This window comes from Polypterus senegalus, chromosome 8, assembly GCF_016835505.1.
Source record: "Polypterus senegalus isolate Bchr_013 chromosome 8, ASM1683550v1, whole genome shotgun sequence".
NCBI classification, from domain to species: Eukaryota; Metazoa; Chordata; class Cladistia; order Polypteriformes; family Polypteridae; genus Polypterus; species Polypterus senegalus.
Genome location: NC_053161.1, coordinates 163,287,918 through 163,307,889, shown reverse-complemented (window position 1 = coordinate 163,307,889; position 19,972 = coordinate 163,287,918). Strand labels below are relative to the sequence as shown.

General features: G+C 37.3%; 3 protein-coding genes across 3 annotated transcripts in view; all 3 read left to right on the top strand.

Annotated features, from left to right (window-relative positions):
* The first annotated feature begins 5,058 nt into the window (after positions 1-5,058).
* On the top strand, positions 5,059-5,426 carry LOC120533361 (histone H4). The gene has a single exon (XM_039760215.1). The coding sequence runs from the start codon at positions 5,069-5,071 to the stop codon at positions 5,378-5,380; it is 312 nt and encodes a 103-aa protein (XP_039616149.1). The 5' UTR covers positions 5,059-5,068; the 3' UTR covers positions 5,381-5,426.
* A 2,025-nt stretch (positions 5,427-7,451) lies between these two features.
* LOC120533345 (histone H2A-like) lies at positions 7,452-7,944 on the top strand. The gene has a single exon (XM_039760200.1). It carries the CDS (start codon positions 7,507-7,509, stop codon positions 7,891-7,893), a length of 387 nt encoding a protein of 128 aa, XP_039616134.1. The 5' UTR covers positions 7,452-7,506; the 3' UTR covers positions 7,894-7,944.
* A 9,871-nt stretch (positions 7,945-17,815) lies between these two features.
* LOC120533373 (zinc finger protein 260-like) overlaps positions 17,816-19,972 on the top strand; it is an 87,488-nt gene continuing 85,331 nt past the window's right edge. Inside the window, exon 1 of the mRNA XM_039760225.1 lies at positions 17,816-17,989. The gene's annotated coding sequence lies outside the window, so the exon portion shown is untranslated. The remainder of the gene's footprint in view (positions 17,990-19,972) is intronic.

Here is a 19,972-nt window from a genome sequence, read left to right as displayed (position 1 = left end):
CCCTCTTGTGGACAGTCAAAATTAGATTTCTTGAAAATCTAATTTGCACTGAAAAGTCAAACAAAATTACACCTTTTACTGGCTAACTAAAAAGATTACAATATGCAGGCTTTCGAGGAAACTCAGGCCCCTTCTTCAGGCACTTTAACACAGTGTACTGGTGGGTGGGCTAACAGACCTTGATCCGTTCGGGCTTTTTTGCTTTTGCCCCATTGCGCGCAAAGTAGAGCTAATATTTCGGCCTTATTTCTCTTTGTTGCAGAGATCCTACAGAGGAAACTACACCCTCCTTTGTACTTAAAGAAATAAAAAACTGGATTGATTCATTCATTCATCAAATGATGTGAACATATTCACAAATGTAAGGCTATTAATCAATTTACTTTTCCAATTTCGGTATTTGAGAATGAAATGAAGAAATTAGATTACGTGACAACTAAGTACACATAATACTAATACATGTGAGTACATATATGTATTACAGTTTTTCTCAGTTGTTTTAAAACCAAACCTCTAATGGCACTTTAAGCTGTAAAAACGTGAATTTCTTCATAACATGTAAATTACTTGTGCACACCAGATTGCATTTCTCATCATTTTAAACGAATTGCAAATGCTTTAGTATGTATGAATAAATGACAAGTACAGTTGTCCAGAATTTGAACAACTGTCTATTTTATTTGTCTTTGCGATCAAAACAGATTATATTGCTTCTCAGTAAAATAATGTTACACTTCAAAACATGTCAGAGTTGTTTCATTATGTAAGTCACCATATGCACAAAACTCCACCCAGTTGAGAAAATCTGCCATTTCTATGACTCATGAAATGCAGTAAACTAGAGTTATTGTAATGTCCCCTAAAACTGGTCCTCTGGTGTAGCCTGAACTATACTAATAAAATGGAAGGTTCTTATTTCTTAGATCAACCAATGACATTTGCTGTCAAATTAGCACACAGGTGGAATTAATGAGTATAAGTATTGTCAAACATCTATAAACAATGAGTGCAACTAAATTCATACACTTTGTGAACATTGAGGAACCTGCTCAGGCAAATATTCAACTTGGACATCCCACCTTTTTGTGGAGGAGGAAGAGTAGTAAGGATGTGTGGCTTATGAGAGAAAGACAGCAAAAAAAAAAAAATAATAAAGAATGTACAGAGTAGTGTAAAGGCACAGGGCTGTCCCAAATGAAATAAAGGCTACACTTGTGGACTATGACTCATTAAACATGGCTTTAGAAGGGCAGAGGCTGGTTACAGCCTAAAGCAGCGGTTCTCAAGCTTTCGTATTTCGTGCCCCCCTTTTCTACCAGGAATAATTCTGCACCCCCTGCATAATATAAGATAGATGAGAATAACCCATGATACAACTAACAAAGGTATGATACTCATGTGGTGTCGCTGTATCCTATCATTTTTACTTCCATAAGATTTGCATGTGTTCAGCTAACTTCGATGAAATATTTGCAATTTATTTTTTAAAGTGCTTTAATAACTGTTAAAATGCCTTGTGTAGTTTTTGGTAGTAATTCTAATCCCAAAAACAAAGCACAAATTATTCTTATTTCATTATTTTTTATGTAAAGAAAGGATTAAATATGTTTTAATTTTAAAAAAATTTCGTAAATGAGGACACCGATGAAGTCAATCTGCACGAGACAAATGTATTTTCATCCGACAAATATTATACCACTGTTAGTTGTATCATTAAAATAACCCAATACGCAGTAAATTATTTTCACTCAATTTGGCAATGTTGGTTATGCTGCCAATGTGGTGCAGTTGCGCCGCATTATCACCTGATATACTGTTACCCGAATGTTCGCGACAGATACCGATACGTCTCGAACTTTCTGGATTGAAAATACGTGACTATAAAAGCAGCAGCAGCAGCGGCGCCATTCGTCATAGAAACAAACTTCAAATAGAAAAGGAGCTCAGAGTGTCTATCTCGAATATCAAACCAAACCTGGACAGGCTGTGTACTTTAAAGCAGGCACATATTAGTCATTAGATCAATGCCTTAACAATGTTTGATTTTAATTTTGGTTATAATGCATTCATTGTGATTATATGCTTGCAAATTTAAATTTGAAATAAAAATGTAAAAAATTAATTTTGATGTCTTGTTCATTTTTTCGATGCCCCCCTTGTACAGCTTTAGCGCCCCACAATTTGAGAACCACTGGCCTAAAGTAAGCCAGTGTACAGTGTCTTTCATCATCCAAACATTTCACAGAGGAAATAGTATTCAGTCTGACACTGAATAACTAGAACAATAACCATTTGGTGCAGTAGACACCAAGTGTGAGTGGAAAATGTACAAGATTGTTAGGAATTAGAAGATAAGAAACACATTTCCAGAGTCCACTGACCTGCTGATAAAACTTGTAAATATTTTGACCGCTTCGGTTCTACACACTGTGAACATAAATTATCTTTTTGATGATGGTGACTTATTCATTGATACAATAATTTAATTTGAAAGCAATAAATGAGAGTTTGGGGTAAAAAAAAAAAATGCTTTTGCAGGGGGACTATGGTGATATGCCATACCATATATATATTTTGACAAATGTACCAGGAGCTATGAGAATGATAACAGCGTTTCAAGACATGAGCCTAAGTAATTCAGAAAAACAATAATCTGGTTTAGTGAATATGATATATACTGTATTGTATCCACCTTAATAAAGGGATACGTGTACCCTGTATGTGTGTCAACTTGTATGTCCATCTGGTTGCTATGACTTTGTCATTTCAGCAGAAGGCGCATGACAAAATTTATTTGTAATAAAATGCATTGCATTTGTCATTCCAATAGATAGCACATTACAAGCATTACAAAATACATTCTCATAGATGATATATTGCATATATTACTGCTGATTTTTAGGTTGAATACTTTAACTTCAATCCACTTTAGACAGGTAGCACAACTAGTGTATATTTAAAACAATACTAAAAAATATACATGTTAAAAACTAAATAAATTCCTTCACAATGACAGCACAGTAGGACAGTGGTAGTGCTGCTGCCTCACAATAGGGACACCAGGGATTTAATCCCTGCATGGAGTTCACAGTTTTTCCCCATTTCAGAATTGGTTTCCTCTGGGTCATCCAGTTTCCATTGACAGACATGTAAGTTAGGGGGATTGGTGTCGCTAAATTGTATATGAATGTGTGTTCACCATGTGATGGGCTGCCACATTATCTAGGTGTTGTTTGTGCCTTGTGCCCAATGAAGGCTAGGCTAGGCTAGGCTCCAGTTGACCTCCGACCTTGTTCCAGATACAGTAAGGAGGTTCTGAGAATGGGTGGATGGATACATGAATAATTACAATTCATTTTTATTTATTATTTGTTTTGACCTGGAGTTTCAGGTTTCCTCTGTCGTTATGAGAAAAGGTCAAACTAGTGCTATGCAATGTGTTGTAGTAGCTAAACCTCTTGCAGAAAGGATGCCAATTCAATTCTAACCGAGTGACCCGAATATATTTGCTTATAACTTGCTTGTCCTTCATGTATGAAGCAAATACATATATACATAGAATCAAAAAATAGAAATGATACTTTAGGCATGTTTTTTAAAAAAATCACAAATAAATCATGGAATTATCAGGTCAATAAACACTTAAATTTGCTATGTGGTTAAGGAAACAAGCACCACATTGCCTTGTGAAGGGTGAGGTGAAGGATGTCTGGCAGGGGGACAATGTCATTCTTTCAAGCCATTGGATAAAGAATTGATTCCCACCTGGCACTGAAGTGAGTATGGTGTATTTTTAAAGAAGATGGCTTGGAGGCCACATTAGTCACCCAGCACAGAAGTGATTGAACAAGGGTTAAGTGGCAGAGAGTTATAGCCCTGGATTTAGTGTAATCTAGGTTTCTCTTCCTAACCCCATGTGATTTCTTGTCCTGAACTAGAAGTTACCCTAGCAGGGGTTTGAAAGTTTAACCTGTACAGGGACTCAAAGGAGCGCTGAGACAGTGCCATATAGTGGCAGGAGGAAGATAGGCCAAGATTTAAAAAAAAATAAGCAATAAGAGAGAGAGAGACTGAAAGTACATGAGAAAAGAGATAGAGAATGAGAGCTTTAAAGAAAAATTCAGAAATGGGTAAGATGAAAAGCTGTTTGACTACACAGACAAAATTCAGACAGGAACAAGCTGGCATTGTACAATTATCTGTCATATCAGTATTCTGGTGATTTCACACAGCATTTTTAGGCATATTTACACAAATATGGTAAATGAAGTGTTAGATGTTATGTACATTTGCAGACCTTATCTCCTGCGTGATTCATAAGCATGCTTGTGGCCCATTCATCTACATTGTTATTACGTAGTCAGGGTTAACAAGAGAGACCCACCGTAACAGACGCATTATGTGACACTGCAACCGATTTCAGAAATATATATTCTATTGCACAAATTTCAAAAATGCTACTTTTCTAACAAATAGTGACCAATTAAAGGGAAGATGTAAATCGTATCATTATGAAGGAAAAAGAAAGAAATCAGTGTCTATATTTTAAAGAAATACTCCATTTTCAGCATTATAAACAAGATTTGATTGTGTTGTGGAGGACCTTACACATGAAAATACTGCTTTATAAGCAGATTAGAAAGAAGAATGGATCGAAGAGTAAGTACAAATTATTTTATATGGACAAAAATTAGTACACTTTCTGCTCTTGTTACACAAGTGCCACTTTTTTTTTGGCCTGCACTTTTTTGCCCAAACTTGTGTTAAGTGCGAGTTACCATTCAGGTGTGCAACGAACAATGAACAAAGAAAGAAGGTTCAAAAAACAACCCGTGTAAAATCTATGTAGCGCCTCTCAGGACTCTCGTTGATGTTAAGGCTCCACGTGGTGCATTCGCCGCTTTGTTCACAGGCACTCGGAAGCCGAAGAGCGAACTGAAGGCGCGATTTCCTAAAGCCCGCGCAGATGTTTCCTGTTCTGAGCTCTAACAGGTCGTCGTTGTATTTATATTAGGCAATTATATTGACATTTTGTCTACTAATCTTATTAGGGTAGTATTGGATAAAAATGTCTGGACGTGGTAAAGGAGGTAAAGGGCTTGGTAAGGGTGGCGCAAAGCGTCATCGTAAAGTGCTAAGAGACAACATTCAAGGTATTACTAAGCCTGCTATCCGCCGACTGGCTCGTCGAGGTGGTGTGAAGCGAATTTCTGGGTTGATCTACGAAGAGACTCGTGGTGTGCTCAAGGTTTTCTTGGAGAATGTCATTAGGGATGCTGTCACTTACACTGAACATGCCAAGAGAAAGACCGTAACCGCTATGGACGTGGTGTACGCTTTGAAGAGACAGGGCCGTACTCTGTATGGTTTCGGAGGTTAACTGCCATTCGTTGAACTGCCCCATAAATTAAAAAATAGTATTGACCAAAGGCTCTTTTCAGAGCCACCCACCTCTTCTGATTAGAGAGTCTTCCTTGATTCTATCCATTTTCTAACCCGCTGAATCCGAGGGGTCTGCTGGAGCCAAACCCAGCCAACACAGGGCACAAGGCAGGAACCAATCCTGGGCAGGGTGCCAACCCACCGCAGGACTCCTTGATTCTACATGAAACTTTTTTTTTTTTTTGTCCCAACTTATTTTTATTACTGATCGGTATTAATCGGGGGAAGCTGCAATGGCACAAAACGAATGTTCAGAGGGGTATGTGAATTGTATAGTGCCGAACCGCTCCCCTCCCTTAAGCTAAAAACGTGCACAGAAGGTGTGCGCGAGATGGCAGCGGTGTGTTCCTACCGAGTAGGAATGGTGTTGCTGGTTTAGACTTCATACGACGATGCGGGCCCGAATTCGGCTACTGCTAATGTGACGATCGGCTGGAACACTAATGCGGTAGCATCTAGTGAGTAAGTCAAACCTAAAGCGTCACCTAAATAAGTGTAATTTGTAATCACGAACCAGTGGCCACAAGAAAATTAAAATAAATATATTTTGCAGTAAGGTATAGAGGCTTTGAAAGAGCCGTTGATTTCTGGCAGGACTTCTACCTTTTATTTGCAGCTGGTGTACTTGGTGACTGCCTTGGTGCCCTCGGACACGGCATGCTTGGCAAACCCACAAAGGACCAGCAGCTTCACAGCGGTCTGGATCTCCTTTGATGAGATGGTCGAGCGCTTGTTGTGTAGTGTGCTAAGCGGGAAGCCTCGCCCGCGATGCGCTCAAAGATATCGTTCACAAAGGAGTTCCATCGCCTTAGAAGAAATACCAGTATCGGGATGTACTTGTTTCAGCACCATGTATAAGTAGAGTGACTTTCTGCGTTTTTTTTTTCCACCCTTTGCCTGACTCCTTGAAACGGCTTTCTTAGAGCCCTTCATAAGCGCAGGTGCGGCTTTAGGTTCTGGCATCGCTACAGATTTCACCAAAGAAAATCAAACAGACTTCTTTGTTTTCAGCTTTATAGTCTCTCATGCAAAACAGAACCGCTTCAGCATTAGACACGGGCAACAATGACGAGCGAGTAGCTGCCTCCACCTCCTACGTTGGAACTACTGATGCGTTAATGAGGCCGGAAAAAGCGGGCGCGTTTATTCATCGGTCCTATTTTTTTTTTTTCAAAGCAGGCATGGGGTTATTTTTGTTTCTCAATTTTCCACACCATTCTTTTTGTCCTGCTGGCCGTAGAACGATGATCACATGTGGTGTATACATGTTATCAGTTAAGGATATACGCTCATTAAAATAGACTAAAGAAATAATATCCACATAATGGCAAGAGATTAAATTAGCAAGGATGACAGAGATAAAAGGGCCATAACTCGGTCATCCGTATAATAGGAATCTAGTCATTTAGAAGTTTTATTTTTAAGAATGTAAAAAAACGAACTCTTTTACTATATGCGCAATACTTTGTCAATGTTACTTTCAAAAAGAGCCGATAGCTTACTGTATGTAACCCGATTAATTTCGCGTTCTACCATGAGAGATCACGAAGATAGTTGTCGATTGACAATAAAAAAAGAAATGCATATTCGTTTTGTTATTCCGACCATTCATCTTCAATTAATCTTTTAGTCTGTAAAATGCCTTAAACAACAATGACTTTTAAAGAGCAAACATGTTTACCAAAACAGTGTTCAAACGTGCAACTACTTAGCTTAAAAAAATCCACGAAGACGCCTATAAGGATAATAAGATGTGTACTATATAATTAAAATATGCACCCATCTCTTTTTTTCACTCTCCTTCTAAAATATAAATCTGTTACGTGTTCAATTAAAACCATCCACAGGCACTTTATTCCATTGTTCTCAGCGGTATTTCGTACTTCATACATTGAGCGGTGGAAGGCCATACCGTGGACTCGTTGCAGGATGAGTGACGTCATCACACATGCAAATCAGCAGTCAGTTAGATCAGAGAGGCGGCTCTGAAGGATGGCTTTATAAAAGCGCAACTCTCATATACAGGAGCATTGTGCTACAGAAAACTGTTGTGTTTGTTTCAAGATGTCTGGTAGAGGAAAGACTGGTGGTAAGGCACGCGCTAAAGCCAAAACTCGCTCTTCTCGAGCTGGATTGCAGTTCCCCGTGGGTCGTGTCCACAGGCTGTTGAGGAAAGGCAACTATGCTGAACGAGTGGGTGCTGGTGCTCCTGTCTATTTAGCTGCTGTGCTTGAGTACCTGACGGCTGAAATTCTCGAGTTGGCCGGTAATGCCGCCCGTGACAACAAGAAAACCAGAATTATTCCTCGCCATCTGCAGTTGGCAGTGCGTAACGACGAAGAACTAAATAAGTTGTTGGGTGGAGTGACCATTGCTCAGGGTGGTGTGTTGCCTAACATTCAAGCTGTGCTTCTCCCCAAAAAAACGGAGAAACCCGTTAAGAGCAAATAAGTTCCTGGGGAGACCCTTTTCAAAACACCAACGGCTCTTTTCAGAGCCACCCATTTATTCTGAATGGAGCAGTTTCCATCACGCTGTTACAACTTGACGAGTAGCGCTCTTTAGTACACTTTCAATTTTTTCTACATTTTTGCTTTTTTGTCTCGAACGCTATGATTCCAGTGTTGTACCTTTCTTTCTCGGTATAGTATTCTACATTCTTCTGGAAGCTTCTGTAAATGATTCCGTGCGAGTCAGATAGTTAACTCAAAAAAGCTTTTGAGTTATTAACTCCTATGAAATAGAACTTTATAAAAGGTGCTTGTCTCCGTTACTCTCTGTTGCTAACCCAGCTCCTTATTTGCTTCCCCCTACTGTTCGTATATTTACTTTGGTTATTTGGTTCATAACTTTTATTTAAAACCTTAATTCACAATATACTACACTTGGAATCTGTGAATAAAGATTGTTTATATTAATATTTTTGTTTCTGTGTGTGTGTGTGTGTGCGCGCGCATTGTCTTTACCATTCATTTTTTTCAGTCTGGATTATGGAGTCGGACTATTTCTGCTAATGTTTTGTTAGGTTATTTTCGTATTTAAAAATATTTATGTTCTTTAAATGTCATGTTTTGTGGGAATTCTGCCAGGCTTATGGGATGTGTAGTCCTTTGTCTAACTGAAAATATTTTGGAGATGAGTTTTGTTAGCAGTGATGTTTCATTATTCTTTGCTTGTTTTGAATTTTTACTCTGGATTAGGATATGTGACTTGTTTGCTTTTGAACTGCCTTATTGGCATCTGTTTTTTAATCTTTCTTCCCCTTTTGAGTATTTTTATTTGTATATCTCTTTTATGAGGATTCTTTTGTGACCACCTGTCTACAAGGCAGGCTTGCCATAATTATAAGGGAATTTAATTACATTTTGAGGCTTTAAAGCTAATTTGCTTGACAGGTCAAATAGGCCTAGGCATTTAAAAGCTCAAAAATGTGCATAGTTAAACAGGTGGATTTGCAGTTTAGGTGTAGTCACTGTGGTGTGTCGGTTAGAACAGAGGAACTAATGCAACCATTGCAAGAACTTTAATGTTGAAATGCTGAAGTACACACGAGGTAGAACAACTGTATAGGTAGGTTTATATGCATTTGCTATAGAAGTGAATCACCCCCTTTGAAAATATTCACATTTTTGTTGATTTACAGCCTAAACACACACACACAAATATTTTTTTAGCTTTACTCAATGCAAACTATAACATCGAAATCAAAATATAAAAAGTAATAAAGTCTGAATTGATAAAGGATTATATCCCCAATGTGTCTGTGTCTGCACATCTAGAATCTTCAAAATTTGTCCACTTGTCATTACAGAAAAAATGCGCAATTACAGAACTGTTCATCATTCGGCTGCTCCTGTTAGGGGTTACCACAGCAGATGATTTGTTTCCATATTTTCCTGTTCTCTGCATCTTGTTCTGTCACACCCACCACCTGCCTGTCCTCTCTTACCAACATCCTTCTCCCAATATACCCAGCATCTCTCATTTCAATGGGAGGTCTGAAAATCGAGAGTACACCTCATAGTGGACTCTATGCTATCAACTTCCCAACAGTGTTCAGAAGCCATTAAGAATGCTAACAGAATGTCAGGTTTTATGGCGTCTTCATGTGTGGAGTACAAGTTACAGGAGATTCTGCTCAAGCTTTATAACACACTGGTGAGGCCTCATCTGGAGTCCTGGGTGCAGTTTTGGTCTCCAGGCTACAAAAAGAATATAGCAGAGCTAGAAAAGGTCCAGAGAAGAGCAACTAGGCTGATTCCAGGATTACAGGGGTTGAATTATGAAGAAAGATTAAAAGAGCTGAGTCGTCTCAATTTAAGCAAAAGAAAATTATGAGGTGAAATGACTGAATTATTTAAAATTATGAAGGGAATTAGTCCAGTGGATCGAGACTGTTATTTTAAAATGAATTCATCAAGAACATGGGACACAGTTGGAAACTTGTTAAAGGTAAATTTCCCACAAACAGTAGGACGTTTTTCTTTACATAGAGAGCTATAGACACTTGGAATAAGCTACCAAGTATTGTGGTAGACAGTAAGACTTTCAAAACTACTTGATTTTTTTTTTTTTTTAAGTGGATAGGACTGGTGAGCTTTGTTGGGCTGAATGGCCTATACTTGTCTAGATTGTTCTAATGTTTGTACATGTCCAAACTAATACAATCTTGTCTCTCTTTCTTTCCCACCAAATCATCCAACCTGAGCCAATCCTCTAAAGTACTCACTTCTAATCCTGTTCAACCTCATCACACCCAATGCAAATCTTAACATCTTTAACTCTTCCACCTCCAGCTCTGTCTCCTGTTTAATAGTCATTGCCACCATCTCCAACCCATATAACATAGCTGGTCTCACTATCATCCTCTAGACCTTCCCTTTCACTCTTGCTGATACCCGTCTGTCACAAATTACTCCTGACACTCTTCTCCACCCATTCCATCCTGCCTGCACTCTCTTCTTTAACTTCTTAACTCCACTACTCTGTGCTGTCGATTCCAAGTATTTAAACTCATCTACCTTCACCAACTCTACTTCCTCCATCCTCACCATTCCACTGACCTCCCTCTCATTTACACACATATTTTCTGTCTTGTTCCTACTGACCTTCATTCCTCTCCCCTCTAGAGCATATCTCCACCTCTCCAGGGTCTCCTCGACCTGCTCCCTACTATCGCTACAGATCACAATGTCATTAGCAAACATCATAGTCCACAGAGACTCCTGTCTAATCTTGTCTGTCAACCTGCCCATCACCATTGTAAATAAGAAAATAAGAAAGGGCTCAGAGCCAAACCCTGATGTACAAGTGGAGAGGTCTGCAGTAGGAGTGACGGATGCATTCAAGGGGAAGATGGGATTACATTTCCCTCGTATATATCCTGTAACAACACCCTTACATACTTCAGTGCTACTCCAAATTTCCCCATTTGATACCACGTACAACCTTCTTTCCATCTTCAACTTTCTGGCAGAGGGCAGGAGGTTTCCTTCAAGTATTTTATGGTATTTTGCCCCATCCATTTTCCTTCTACCCTGACAAGTGCTCCAATTCCTGCTACAGAGAAACAACCCAAGTGGATGCTACTACCTCCATAATTAACCAGAGGTATGGTGTTCTTTGGATGATGAGCTGTATTTGCTTTCCACCAGTTGTACCATTTGGTTTCATCTGACCCAAACACCTTTTTCCTCTCTATGTCAGATTCTTCAAGATGTGTTGTGGTGAAACTCAAATGATACTTGATGTGGCCTTTCTTGAGAAGTGGCATTATTCTTGCAGCACTCCAGTACAAGCCACATTTGTGTAGTGCTTGTGATATTGTTGTCACTTGCATAGAATGACCAGTCTTTGGTATAAAGTCCTTTAATTCCTTCAAAGATGCCATTGGCAACATTGCTCTTGGTAGCCTCTTTGACCAGTTTCCTCTTCACTCTGCCATCCAGTTTGGAGGGATGACCTGATCCAAGGAGGGCACTAGTAATACCAAGCACTTTTCAGTTATTAATTATTGACTTTACTTTGCTCCTACACATCGATAAAGCTTTTATTTATTTATTTATTTAATCCATCTCCTAGCTTGTGCCTATCCATGGCCTTATCCCTGAGATCTTTTGAAAGTGCCTTGCCTCCCACAATGAATTGTTTGCTTCCAGTTGAACTAACAAGCACTGGGATGCTCAAGGAATTGCTGTTTTTATGCTAAACCAATCACAATGCTTACAATTGATCACATGGGAAAGAAATTAGCATGGTGTTTAATGAAGAAGGTGCGTCAAGTTAATAAAGTTGAAAAATATTTCCCTGTGTGTTTTCATTTTAGGCTGTAAAACAACAAAATGTGAATATTTTAAAAGGGGATGATTCTTTTCAATACACACTGTAGGTGTGATTCTGACAGGGCAAACACAAAAATTGAAAATTGAATATATGTAAACTTTATTCTGTAATACTGTTGCTATCTCACTATGCAATACAGAAAACCTGCAATAGATGGCACTATAGCTATACATTATCGACGGTAAGGTACTTTAAACTGCAACTCCATGCTACAATGTAATGGATCTACATTCATATTAATACATAACATCCCTTAAACATTTAATGCAATATCATACTTATTATTACAGGCACTTTATATATTGAACAATTTTTCTGAATGTTAGTTCATGTGTTTACCTCTATAAGAAACACTAAACAATGTAAACCATTAATATGACTGTTAGTTCAGGACAGTTTTTTCTCTAACATTTAACCCTTTACTTGTGAACTTGTTTATAAGAACTTACATTTGGTCAACAAAGGCATAAGCCTTCTTAAGCATCTCCAGTAGTTCCGTCTTTCCAGCTGAACGCCTCTCAAACTAACATACACACTGCACACTCAACTGGCGTTTACGTGACTGGGCTTCAGCGCCTTAAAGCACAGATTTTACTGCCTGGTTTTATTCTAAAGCCTGCTATCAAAAAAGTCAGTCAGGTTGCCTGGAAGTGAGCCTTATATGTGCAGACTAGTATGGAGTCTAGCTTGTTTTTTGATTTTGTTTTGTAGGCCTTGCACCTTATTTGAGATTTCTGTCTGTGTGTGAATTACAACAAACAAGTAAACCTAGAACCCTGCACCTGAAGCAAAAAAGCAGTATAAAATGAGTCTCTGTGGAGTAGAGTAAGGGACATCCTGGGATTTGGAAGACCACCTGTTAAGAATTTGTGAAAGTTTTATGACAGTAAAACTGAACATTTCTAGAGTGAAAAAATTATAAATATAATAGGATTAAATGGAGTCAGACAGTGGTATTGAGTGTAAGCACTCATATGTCAGGGTTTGCATTTCTAAAAAATGCTGAACATCCTCCATCCCCCACCACCTCCACCACTTAATTTTACCACCTTAGGCAACCACTTTATTTGCCTAAATAGTAAAGCCACCTCTGTGTTTACTTATGACATAACTAGACAAGTAATTTTGGGAGATACTATGAAAGGAATCAAATAAGATACCCCATTATCTGGCCTGGAATCATTTGCACTTAAAATTCCTAACAAAATTGCCATGACTAAAAACAGCTTACAATCTTGAAGCCCTGAAGTGACATGAGCAGCTAAAATAAAGCGTGAAGTAGAGTTTCATAACATCTGCTCTTTAAATTCTCAATAAATTAGAGATAGGTGGAAGGAACCTTTATGAAGCATTCAACACATTTGAATCAACGATGCTTTAAATTGCTTTGAGGCTTCCAAACATTTGACATTCATCCTTTTACTGATATTTCGTGACAAATGGTAGTAACATTACATATTCGGTCAATACAATTCAGTCGCACAATGTGAAAGACTGATCCTGAAAATTGTTGAAAATTTGTGATTTTTGTTGCGGCTTTGATGTGATGTCCTTCACCCAAATGTACAACAGCTTGTACCACTGAAAAATACTGGGACCTCGTTTTTTGTGGTATGAGATAACTTGCTCAATTTAGGCTGTGTAAGTGGATCCAGTGAAGACAAATCAGACAGACTACTAGTACTTTAATCATCAAAACGAGTGAAGCATTTGCTGCTGATGATAATTCTGATCTCTGTTCCTTGTGCTTTATATGATGATGGAATGATGAAACAGTAGTTTCTTCAGGTTCTGTTTTTGGTTTTTCATGTAGGCAATGAAAGAGCTATCCAAGGGCATAATGCATCTAGGAGCGGATCTATTCAGTATGAAAGCAGTCCAATAGACAGCATGGCTGAGGCAGCATGTGCTTGATGCTGTATATCGATAATCTCTTTCCAATCATCTGCTGTAGAGCTGTGATTCTCCACTCAGATACAGTGATATAAATATTCCAAGTGGTGTAGTTTTGAGTAATATGGAAAAAGATGATCCGCTGTGGCAACCCCTAATGAGAGCAGCTGAAAGAAGAAGAAGAAGAAGAAGAAGAAGAAGGTGCAGTGACAGTAACAACGCTAAAGCAGCTATTGTACTTAGAATAGTTTGACCATTCTGTGGACCATTATACTGTTACAAGTTAATTACAATCAGATGCCTTAAACTAATAAATAATATGCAGTTAATTTCAGTGTATTTATAAAGCCGCGTCAGAGAGATCTAAAAAAGAAAGGGAAACCACACTGGAACAGTAGCACTACTTTGGCGCTGGGTGCCACCAGTTTGCAAAACTGAGCGGAGAACTTGCGTACGCCAGGGCTGGAGCTACTGTTAAACTGTATGTGGCGTTATGTCAAGTTTAGGTTTTATACATCATGATTTGAGTGTGGAAATGGGCTTACACAACATTTTATGCGTACGCATCATTTATACATGAGGCCCCAGCTCTTTAGTTCAGTCTTTCCTATTATAGTTCTTCCCAAGCTGGCCTCCAGCTCAAGGATCTGAGACTGAGCCCCTCTGTTAGAAACTGGGTCTTGAACATCCTGAGTGCTAGACCACAGAGGGTGAGAGTCGGCCTCCAAAACTCACATCCTTAACATTAGTTCTCCACAACAACATTAGAACAATCTAGACAAGAACAGGCCATTCATCCCAACTCATTTTAAAATAACAATCTCAATCCACTGGACTGATTCCCTTCATAATTTTAAACACTTAAATCATGTCTTCTCTTAATCTTCTTTTGTTTAAACTGAAAAGGCTCAGCTCTTTTAATCTTTCCTCATAACTCTTCCCCTGTAGCCCGGGAATCAGCCTAGTTGCTCTTCTCTGGACCTTTTCTAGTGCTGCTATATCATTTTTGGAGCCTAGAGGCCAAAACTGCGCACAGTACTCCAGATGAGGCCTCAACAGTGTGTTATAAAGCTTGAACAGAACCTCTTGTGACTTGTACTCCACACATCAGGGCGCAATAAAACCTGACATTCTGTTAGCATTCTTAATGGATTTTGAAGACCATCTGCCAGTTGATAATGTCGAGTCCACTATGACTCCTAAATTTTTCTCATAAGGTGTACTTTTGATTTTTAGATCTCCAAATGTGTATTCAAACCTAACATTTTTACTTGCTGCATGTAATACTTTATATTTAATAACATTACATTTAATCTAACAAAAATCTGTCCAAGCCTGTGTACTGTCCAAATTCCTCTGTTATGATTTAACAGATTATAGATTATCTGACAGTCCACCTACTGTAGCTTGGTATCATCTGCAAACTTAACGAGCTTGTTACTTATATTCCTATCCAAATTATTTATATGTATAGTAGCACTGACTCCATGGAACACCACTTTTAACGTCAGCTAATTCTGATAGAGGTCCTCACACAACCCTCTAATTCCAGTATCTAAGTCAATTTTGTCGAAGCCAGTAACATCATCCTGAACTCCCACTACTTTCTTCTTCTCTCATGTGGCACCTTATGAAATGCTTTCTGGAATTCAAAATAAATAATATCATAGACTGCATCCTGTGTCCTCTACCATATTTTCTGTTGACTGACAATTGTATATCTATGTACAGCTCCAGCACCATCCTGAGATATGTAGACGACACAAAAGCTCGATTTCAATGAGGATGAATCTGGCTACCTAGACAAAGTGGAGGCACTAACTCAGTTCAGTTTAAAACATGGACCTGCAAAAAATATGGAGATGATTATGAATTTCAGGTGGAAACAGCAGAAGAACTACCCCCACTTATGGATCTACGAGTCACCAGTGGTGAGAGTCAGCAGCTATAAGTGTCTTGGTGTGCATATTTCTAAAACACCTGACATGTACTAATCACACCTTCAATCTGGTACAGAAATCAAGGCAGCACCTGTATCACCATCGGCAACTGAGGAAATTCAAAGTCTTCCATGCCATACTGTAAGCATTCTACAGTTTTACTGTAGTGTATGTGCTTTCTGGGTACATTACTGCCTAGTTTGGTAGCTACACCTGCCAGGAGCATAAAGCCCTGTAAAGAGAGATATGGCATACTGAATGGATCCTCAACACAACACTGCCAAGGCATGTACAGTAGAAAATTGATACCTATTGATGTAGGACTGGAACAAACAGCACCGGATTTACACATTTCTATGCCCTAGGCCAAAATGCATAATTCTGCAACCCTCAAAAAAAAGTTGATTTATAATTTTCAATTTAATATGTAATAGTTTATTTTTGAAACATATAAGCACTTAATAGAATCTTTATAATCTCTGGACCACATTATACTGTATTTTTAAGTTAAAACTACACTACTTATGAAATTGCATAACATTTAACACCTACAAAAAAACTTTCCATTGAATTTCTTCAAGTCGTCTTAAATACCTACTAGAACTTCTTCCTTCGTGCTTTTGTCCATGAAAAGGCTTCAATTGTTTCATTGAAGTCAACAGATCTTGTTAAATCTGCTTCAATGAAAAGAAGTGCAAGGGCATTCAGCTTATTTTGCTGCATCGTAGATCTTAAATGATCTTTTCAGAGAAGAAAAAGAACTTTCAGCCGAGGAATTCATCACTGGCGTACAGACAAACATTCTTAATAAAATGTCCACATTTGGATAAGCTGTTTGTAGTCCTTTTTCTCATAGCCACTTCAACAATTACTTCTTAGATTAGTTCAAATTATTCACCCAGATTGGGTATTTGATACGAAAAACAGCGAATAAAATTGACATAAAATACAAAAGATTTACATCGATTCTCATCTGACATTATAGAATTTTATTGAAATCTTTTGCATTTTGTGTCAAACTTACATTGCACCACATTAAATGATGCTGCATAATAAACAAGCCATAAGTTGTGTATGTTTCATGTTTTGTAATAAAAATTTCAGCTCCCCTTATAATTTGGTGAACACCCCTGTCAACCTTTTTTGTTTATGGTTTTCAGACTTATGGCTCTGAGTTAACTAAACAGTATATAAAAGTAGTAACAATATATTTTACGTACCTACTATCTGTAGATATGTAGAAGTCAAGCGATATGAGCGTAATGAATCATTTTGAATCACTATTGTAATGCCAAATCTGGAATTTTCCTTTAACACGTGGTTTATGCCAAGTGTGTGAGAGAGAAATAGCAAATGCTTTTTGCCTGCGACTGAGCAAGACAGTGCAAGCTGTAGATATGGGCAAAGTAAATGTACCGCTCAATTTATTTAATGTATATGGATGTAAATTTAAAAAACAGCATTTTATATGGTCTTTTCAAAATAACACTGAAAAATTTGTAAATATTTGGTTATTTCTACTGTATATACGCCCCCCCTGACTGCTGCGCCTTAGGCCATGGCCTAGGTTGGCCTTATGGGAAATCCAACCCTGGGAACAAAATAGAAAATGGCAAACACATTTTGCCCAAAGTCATAAACTTATCCAGTGGTTGCTTCCAGGCAAACACGTTTGCACCCTTATGGCCAGAACTTTTTTTTTTTTTTTTCCTTCAGGCCCTACCCATTTTAAACTCTGCTTAATAGTTCATTTTTATCGTTGTCATTTTATTCTGCATCTACAGACTTTAAATTATGCTTTGAGCTATGCTAATAATAATAATAATAATAATAATAATAATACATTTTATTTATTTGTTTTCACCTTTCTAATAATGGCACGTTCTCCTGCATTAGCTCATTATATTTATTTTATATTTACTGCTTTTGTTACTGTGACTTTTGATTCTAAATGGTACACTACAATTTACACTCATAACTTATTATAGATAGCCTATACAGTATTTGCGTTTTTAAATATATTTTTTTCTTCTAGTTATATTTTGTCATATACTCAGTACTGGAGGTTGGACAATGACATTTCACTGTCATTGTATTGTAGAATTGTGCATGTGAAAAATAAATATAAATCTTTTTAAAATAGAGACTTGACAAGTATAGCCCAGCGGCTTCGCGCTTGAATGCGCACCAAAGCAAGCAGACGTGTGTGCACGTCAAAACACCACGTGACTGGCGACGTCGTTAAGGGCGACAGTTACTGAAATCAGCATGTGAACCGTCTTACTTTCTACTTGTGGGCTGTAAACGAGACGGTAGACTGTAGCTGTTGAGTGAGCCGTCATTAAAACTATCAAATCAGAAAGAGACATAAGGTAAGCGATTCGAATTTGGGGTATCACGTAATGGCGGTGGGATTTATCCTTCATTTCATTCAATGTTGTACCATGCGACTTGAATCACACGCGAATGGAGTTGATTGCCCATCTGAATTTACCTGTGGTTCTCCTGATTTCGCTTGACGTTCCTTTTCTATTATAAAGCGCACAGACATCTCACCCATTGACATTCATTACTTGCCGTATGTTCCTCCAGTCAGTCTGCTCGTGGTATCGCTGAATTCTTTGAGCTCGGGAAGGCGTCAATTTCACACAAAAAAGCGTTTTGATTTCTGGATGTTTTATTTAAAAGAGTAAAATGCCTGCAGTGACACATAGTTAAGTCAAAGATGCACTCACGAAAAGAATACAGTGGCACAGTTAGTGTATGGCAAGCCGAATTAACATTTAGAGATATCTCAAAATGGATTTTAAGATATCTGGAAATGCATTTTAGATATCTCAAATTGACTTACAGATATCTAAAATGCATCTATTTTAAGATATCTAAAAAGCATTTTATGATATCTTAAATAGATTTCAAGATATCTTGAAATGATATGCTGTACATTTTGAAATATCTGAAATGCATTTTAAGATATCTTTAATGCAATTCGAGATATCTTGAAATACGTTCCTGTGCATTTTGAGATATCGCAAATATATTTCGAGATATCTTAAAATAACTTCCTGTGCATTTCAAGATATCTCAAATACATTTTGAGATATCTCAAAATCACTTCCTGTAACATTTCCTATTCTTTCAATGGAACTTCCTGTCTATTTTGAGATATCTCAAAATGAATTTGAGATATCTTGAAATACACAGGAAGTTATTTTAAGATATCTTGGAAATGTATTTGAGATATCTTGAAATGTGCAGGAAGTCATTTTAAGATATCTGAAAATGCATTTCAGATATCTCAAAATGAATTTGGGATATCTTAAAATGAGAAGGAAGTTATTTTGAGATATCTTGAAATATAATTTAGATATCTTAAAAAGCATTAAAGATATCTTGAAATTCATTTTTTTTTCAGATATCTGAAATACATTTTTAGATATCTAAAATTAATTTCATGATATCTTAAAATGGGTCTCTGCTCCATTTCAGATATCTAACAATGTATTTCAAGATATCTCAAATTGTATTTCAAGATATCTAAAATGCATTTTAAGATATCTTTAAAAGGACACTCAATTATTTCATGATATCTCAATAGCATTTTCAGATATCTACAATACAATTTAAGATATCTCAAATACATTTCCAGATATCTTAAAACAGCTTCCTGTCCATTTTCAGATATCTCAAATACATTTCAAGATTTCTTAAAATGACTTCCTGCACATTTCAAGATATCTCAAATACATTTTAAGATATCTTATAATAAACAAGTAGCCCCATTGAAATAATAGGCAATTTTACAGGAAATGATTTTGAGATATCTTGAAATGCATTTAAGATATCTTAAAATGCATGAAAGGTCAATTTAAGATATCTGAAAATTCATTTGAGATATCTTGAAATGCAGACACAATTATTTTGAGATATCTGAAACTGTATTTGAGATATCTTGAAATACATTTGAGATATCTCAAAATGTATTGCAGATATCTTAAAATGTAAAGGAAATTATTTTAAGATATCTCAAAGCGAGTTTCAGATATCTTAAAAAGTAAATTACATTTTAAGATATCCAAAATTCATTTTGAGATATCTCTAAATGTTAATTTGGCTTGCCATAGTTAGTGTGTGTTTAAATCCATCAAATCGAACGAAAACACACATAACGACATTGGGCTACAATATCAGAGAACAGCATGAGAAAAAAGCCCTCTGCGTTTCCTCATCACTAACAAAGCAGCAGCAAATACAAGAGAACATACGGCCATCAGTTTTCTATAACATATTAACTTTGGACATTTTTTTAGAAAGTCAAGAATGTAAAGAAAAAAAAATGGACGAGACCATTACAT

What these genes read in the sequence shown, in the direction of transcription:
- LOC120533361 (XM_039760215.1), top strand. Translation starts at nt 5,069, where the DNA reads ATGTCTGGACGTGGTAAAGGAGGTAAAGGGCTTGGTAAGGGTGGCGCA.
- LOC120533345 (XM_039760200.1), top strand. Translation starts at nt 7,507, where the DNA reads ATGTCTGGTAGAGGAAAGACTGGTGGTAAGGCACGCGCTAAAGCCAAA.